The 7,168-nt window shown below is 41.6% G+C and overlaps 2 protein-coding genes across 2 annotated transcripts; both read left to right on the plus strand.

Moving 5' to 3' along the window:
- Positions 1-4,444: 4,444 nt before the first annotated feature.
- Positions 4,445-5,209, plus strand: Aspvir_007567 (uncharacterized protein; the record flags this gene model as incomplete). Its single annotated transcript, XM_043270746.1, has 1 exon — positions 4,445-5,209. The coding sequence occupies one exon, from the start codon at positions 4,445-4,447 to the stop codon at positions 5,207-5,209; it is 765 nt and encodes a 254-aa protein (XP_043126681.1).
- Positions 5,210-5,770: 561 nt separating this feature from the next.
- On the plus strand, positions 5,771-6,817 carry Aspvir_007568 (uncharacterized protein; the record flags this gene model as incomplete). Its single annotated transcript, XM_043270747.1, has 1 exon — positions 5,771-6,817. The coding sequence occupies one exon, from the start codon at positions 5,771-5,773 to the stop codon at positions 6,815-6,817; it is 1,047 nt and encodes a 348-aa protein (XP_043126682.1).
- Between the last annotated feature and the right edge of the window lie 351 nt (positions 6,818-7,168).

Here is a 7,168-nt window from a genome sequence, read left to right on the forward strand (position 1 = left end):
AATTTAACTAATTTAATTAATTTAATTTATCCTTAGAATTACTATTCTTCTAAGCCAGCTTCTTCCCTTTCTATACTTTTATAATATTTATAGATAATATATTAAACTTTATATATATCTCCTCTTAGATCAGAATCTATATAATACTATTAAATATAGTAGTTTTCTTATTATAGTAACTATTAAGATAAGATATAAGGAATATCTCCTATATCTTACTAAGATTATAGAGTAAGAATTAGATCTTAGTAGATTTAGGAAGCTACTTACCTTCCTTAAGACTATAATTAAATTTATTAAATACTTATAATAATTTTAATATATAATCTTAGACTCTATTATAGCTATTATATACTATATTTATGGCTATTTACAGCCCCTTAAAAGACTAGATATTAGCTATTATATTATATTTAGTATTAAGATAATCCTAAATAGCTTTAGATGATTCTAAATTAATCACTTTATATCTAATAATATAAGAAAGAGTAAAATAGATAGTACTATAAGCCTTATTATCTATCTCTTTCTAATCTTAAATTACCTTTTTAATTCTCTCTTACTACTTAAAAAGCTTAGTATTATTAGATAATCTAATCTAATAGCCTACTTCTTATAGCTCTAGCTTCTTATAAGTTCTATTAATAGTCTACTAAACCCCCTAGCTATGTAGGTAAGTCTTTATAGCTTTAGACTATATTTAGTAGGAATCTATATCTATAAGTAATAGTAGCTTATTAAGATCTACTTAAGGTATCTTAAAGAAAGATTTTAAATAAAAGAATAAGGTTTTAGATATATCCCTTAAAGGAATAAGGTTTTAGATATATCTAAGGGTAACTACTAGGCTTCTACACCTATAAGGATTCTTAAATATAAGAACCCTTGCAGGGCCCTATTAATTAAGGTAATAAAAGGACAGTTTCTATCTTAGGCAGAATATCTAGCCTAGATAAATATTTTAGGTAGAATATTTACTAAAAGAGGCTTTTAAAAGTAAAAAGTAGTAAAATAGCTTAAGGAAAGAACTTAGGAATAATTCCCCAGAGCTCTCTAAGAGGCTCCAGGCTTATAACCTATAGAATAAGCAGAGAGAGAGGTTTAGAATATAAAGATTTTTTCATTAATTTATTATATATATAAATCTATGTTTACTATTATATAGTGGAAGGAGCTATCTACTGAGCGAGATCACATGATCAGATCTCCGCCATACTGAGTATGGCCACATTAATGTCAAATTCTCATATAGTAAGGATATCGATCGAATAGTATCAATATTGAATTCTCATATAGTAGGGATATCGAATTGAATAGTATCAATATTGAATCAAATTCTCATATAGTAAGGATATCGATCGAATAGTATTAATATCGAATTCTCATATAGTAGGGATATCGAATCGTAGTATCAATATCGAATTCTTATATAGTAAGGATATCGAATCGAATAGTATCAATATTGAATCGAATAGTATCAATATCGAATTCTCATATAGTAGGGATATCAATCGAATAGTATGAATATCAAATTCTCATATAGTAAGGATATCGAATCAAATAGTAGTAATATATAATTCTTATAGAGGTATAGTAGTAGGATATTAAATACCACTATACTTATATATATTCTAAATATGTAGTATAAGTAGTAGGGTGTACCCTAAGTCTTAAATATATAAATTCTAACTACTCTGTACATAGGGGCACTACCTTAGTATATAAGGATTTAATATTCCTACTATATAAGAATTTGATATTGATACTATTCAATTCAATATCCCTACTATATAAGAATTCAATATTAATACTATTCGATTCGATATCCTTACTATATGAGGATTCAACATTAATACTATTCGATCGATATCCCTACTATATGAGAATTCGATATTGATACTATTCGATCGATATCCTTACTATATGAGAATTTGATTCAATATTGATACTATTCAAATTCGATATCCCTACTATATGAGAATTCGATATTGATACTATTCGATCGATATCCTTACTATATGAGAATTCGATATTGATACTATTCGATCAATATCCTTACTATATGAGAATTCGATATTGATACTATTCGATCGATATCCCTACTATATGAGAATTTGATATTAATACTATTCAATCGATATCCCTACTATATGAGAATTCGATATTGATACTATTCGATTTAATATTGATACTATTCAATTCGATATCCTTACTATATAAGAATTCGATATTGATACTACGATTCGATATCCCTACTATATGAGAATTCAATTCAATATTGATACTATTCGATTCGATTTGATATCCCTACTATATGAGAATTCGATATTGATATAACTTTTAATGTTGTGTGGAGGTAGTGGCAATAGGTAATACATGCAGTAAACAGTAAAAAAAATCCAAAAGTCCTTTTTGTACAAATAGTCCGCCGTAGGATGTGGCAGGCTAGCAGCGCCTGCAGAGCATCACCATTAAAGATGTAGTTATTAACCACATTTGGATTCAAGCTTGTCTCTTCCTTCTTCGCCATGTTCGCCATGTTCGCCTTCTTTTGGCCTTATCCCACCTCGTTGTTCTTGGTTGTTTTTGGCGGGCCGGGGGATGGCGCCTGAGAGGGAGCAGCGGGAGCGGAGTAGTTGGTGGGAAGGGGTTTGTTTACACTATATAACAGCAAGGCGCAGGCCGCATTTATTGAGGGCACTTAAAAGGTCAAACCACTGAGCTAAAAAGGTGTCAAGACAACCATTCCTATCTAGTAAATTGATAGTGCAGCAGATATTCAACAGCATTCCCCTCAGAAGGGCCAGCAATCGCCAGTGTGGTAATTGGATTACAGCCTTTCGAGCCCTCCTTGCTGCCTTGTTGGGTCTCTTCCTGCATCTGCGTTTTGGCTTGTCGCGCACCTGGATCGCAACCGTCGGTGTCTCGACCACAGCCGTGGGAATCTGGATGGCAACCGTGGCGCTGCCGCCGCCGTAGTGCCAAACATGAGCTCCTCCGACAGAAATCACCAGGGCGGGTGTTGTAGTGCTGCCAGGGGCGGGTCAAGAGGTAATAGTGGTAGTAGCATGTCCCACCCTGGTTGACAGAGGTTATAAGAGATAATGATTAGCCGGGTAACCGGTCTGATAGGAGCAACTTAGACATGGGTGGATATCTGTTATTATTAGTATGCTTATCTGCATGCATTAATAGGAAGTAAAAGATTCAGCATACTATCTGCTGGTTAGGGTTTATACTCAGTAAGTACTAAGAACAGAGGTCGATGATGGATCTAGGGTCTAGGCAGTAAGGAAGGGGGAGGGTGGGATGCTGCACAAAGCTGTTTCTCACTAGCAAGGTCTCACCATCGACTGACATACCATTTCGGAAACCCCAATCCATCCTCCTTTGCTTGTTGGCACTACTTTCCGGACATCGCTGGCCGGTAGTCCGCCCATTCATGCACGGATGCGCCGCAGCGCCGGAATGGAGGTATCGGATGTGGCCCAATTCCGAACGTCCTACTGCCGTCAACTAAGCATTAGCAAAGAGGTCTCAGAAGGTCCCCAGTACGACAAATCAATGTACCTTCTGAGACTTCCTGTTGCCTGTTATTCCATGGTGGGATCAGTGGGTCTGCTCTATATTCGCAAAGGTATCGAACAGATCTAGAAGAGCTTCCGTCACTTCAAATTCAATATGCATGGTGGCAGTCAGTTTGGGGTAGCGTACCACCTGATGATCAGGACGCTGTCATTTGAATCCCAATTTTCCGCTGGTTCTTAAGCACGACATGCACCAATAGGTACCACGCAGCAATGTGGCTGGGCTTTAGCCTGGAGTGAGCATGGTCATTTTGCTCAATGCTGTGTTCTTACCTTGTAGGTAGCATCCAAAAAGGCACCTAAAGGTGGCTGTTTTAAGAAACACATGTTACTATTGCAATTGCTGGTGTGTATGAAAAGTAAACAGTAGAAGGGATGAGTGAAGATAGGGTAACTGTGAGAGCTACAGAAGCTTCCATTAATCACTTAAGCACAGGAAGTTGTGCATACACGTAACAAACAGGCAACAATGCTCTCCGTTTCAGGTATACTTGCTTACCTTATGAAGCAACGCTCTTCTACTCTAACAAAATAAATGACGACGTTTGAGCAACCCAGATAGGAGCAACCCATTTAGTTAAGTGTAGAGAACAGGTCGCTGCAATACTTTCGGCATCTACGTAGCCATGCAACCGTAGTCTCAAAGTCTGCGATCCTTGAGATCTTGAAACTTTAAGGTGTATGAGCTCAAAAGTGGTAAAAGTGAGATCAGTGGATTGTAATATACATGCCTCAGCTGACATCATTTTGACTCACGTATAGGTGGAAGTATATATTCATGAGCTCCCTACCTACATCTCACGTTCATAATTCAATTCCTTCCTCTGTTAAAAGCTGTCTCGTGGTTCCCTCATGCCATGACTCGTCGTGATATGAGTAAAGAGGCCCTGAAGGCGAAACGGTCCGCCGTTATCAACCAGCTTCAGCAGCTCCATCAAGTCCTCAGCTCCGTCAAATCTAGGACAAACTTTGGGATTGACGAGCTCTGTGAGCTGAGTTTGAAAGCAGTCAGGGTTGAATTAGCACCAGATACGGAGCTTTTACAATTTGAGCCATGCTTTTTCCTGCCCCAGCCCACATCGGTGTTTTTGGACCATCCGTTAATTGAGGAGGAATATGTATCTGATCTTGAGCGTGACCGTGGCGGTCCAGTCTTCTGTGGTGAGTACCCAACCGAAGACTCGGAGGAAGATGAGGATGATTGGCTCGGAAAGTTAGAAGATCTCTGTGATCACATTGAGAGCTGTGTGGACGCCCCTCGCCATGGAATTTATGCCCCCCACGAGCTAGCAGGTTTGGACGATCTCACACCACTGCGGTCTTGTGAGAATCGGTTACCAGATGTGATCTTATTTGTTGATGGTGGACATGCGGATTGGGTCGGCAAGGTCGGGGACGGCCTCTGTTTCACATATGACTACCTCGACAAATCCGGTGGAACGCCCCACGTAATTATCCAACTCGAAGTTCGATATTGTGGGAATGACACGAGCCTCACCCATGGTGAAGTCTGTGCGCTCGTTGGTAATATGTGTCAGTGGTATAGTCTCCGAGAATTTCGACACCACGCAATGTGTCCCGTGAGTCTACGCCTCTTCTTTACTGATCCCGGGCTCTTCTAATTGTACAGACAGATGTTGATCGTATCCTTTATGTGTCCAAAACATGCGAGGATTATTCAAGCTCATCACGATGGGGAAAAGTTGGTGTTGCAGTACTCCCCTCTCATGAGTTTCGAAAATAAAGAAACAGCGCCGACGTCACTGTTTGTGCGTTACCTAGCTAGCATGCCGATTGGGCTTACCTCAAATACTCTCTGTATCAGGTAAGGTGGAACGGAAGAGAGGTCTTTGGACTTACTCCTGCTTCACTGGTCTATCGAATTGCTCCTGCCCATGTTGCTTGCCAGTCTGGTGTTTCTTTCTTCTTGCTTTGCCCTAGGATTCCCGGAATGGAAGGTAGACCTCTATTCGGCAACATGTATGTAGCTACGCACCTTCCTTCAGTTAGCAGTTTCCTGGAGACTCGTGTGATGGAGAGCTTTTCATCGCCGTCGAATGTCGCTGGCCTTGATTCTCTCCATGCCCTCGCAATTCAGCAGCATACGATACGTTCCTATAATAGAATACAAGTACTTTTTCTTTTCGAGAAGAACATTGAGATTCGCTTTCCTAGAAACGATCATGTCTGAATCAAAGAGCATCCTCATCCCCAGAAACAGAACTGCATGGCGCAAATTAGCCGCTAGGCACGGAGCAAGCGACATGACAGTCAATACCATTCGGGTGATGAAGTCTGGGTCCTTGGTCACACCCCAGCAATTCCTTACATTCCGCGTTATTTGGCCTGATCGCAAAGAGCCGAAACATTTCTATGGTAAGAAGGAAAGGGAGGATAGCCAAGAAATGGCGAAGATCTTCAAACAGAACCGAGCGTTCAACGAGTCCTTCGAAACCTACCTGACGGGGATCACAAGGAACTGGGGCCCTGCGGACGTGACGGGAGTATTTCAGCTCGTCAGAAAGTATCAAATGCAAGTCGACAATCAGATTCCAACAAAGGGATCAACAGACCCAATGTCGACCAACATTAGGATGAGCCCAACTCCAACGCCCGGCCCGGCAACATCGTCCGATGGATCCCGGGGGAGCCAACCGCCCGTCGAAAGCAGCTCGAAGCAAAGCGACCCAAGTCAGAGTCAAACACCAGCGGCTGAGCCGGGGTCGAGCCGAGCGCCCACCGAAAGCAGCTCAGCGTCAACTGACTCACACGGGACACCAGCGGCCGAGCAGGAGGGGAAGATATTTGAACGAACTACCGACGAGCAATATGTCAATCAGGCGCTGATAACATTTCTCGACGCGGTAACCGTCAATCTCCCCGAAGTCAAGTGTCACTGGGGTATACGACGTCTCCCGTTCAAGGTCGAGTTCGCTCTAGCCAGCATGGAGGCCCACACAGATGGTTATCTGTACGGGCTCAAGGCCAACAACGAAGCCTTCGCAATTGTGGAAACCAAGGCTCATTCCCGAAAAAGACGCGGCGAAGGCTCCCGAATCTACATGCAAGAATCCGCCGAAATGGTCGCTTGGATATTCAGGGATGCGAATGACGGCCGCGAAGTGCCCCTTAAGGATAACCGGCAAGTTTGTCTTTCATTGGGCATTGCTGGCTGGGTGCTAATACTCTATGTCATTAAGACGCCTTCTTGTCTCCCAAGATCGACATGAGATCTACCTCACCTGGGCATCATATGACCGATCCTATGTCCAATACCTCACAGACCCGACGTTCAAAGGCAGGCCTTTTCTGACAATGAATGAGACCGGCCCCTTTAACACTAAGGTTTCCGAGCATATGAGACTGCTTGCAGAATATATCGGATGGTTCTGTCGACAGATCACCACCGACATTGGAGAAGCTTCAGCTTCCACTTCGCAGACGTAGTCTCACAAAGATAAGCCGAACCCTTTACCCCCAGCAGTTGATCCAAACCACTGAACTCGTTCTGCGAGAGGTGGGGAGTGAGCCTGCTATGTCCAGCAGTTGATCCAGACCACTGAACTCGTTCTGCGAGAGGT

Source organism: Aspergillus viridinutans (assembly GCF_018404265.1).
Source record: "Aspergillus viridinutans IFM 47045 DNA, scaffold_5, whole genome shotgun sequence".
NCBI classification, from domain to species: Eukaryota; Fungi; Ascomycota; class Eurotiomycetes; order Eurotiales; family Aspergillaceae; genus Aspergillus; species Aspergillus viridinutans.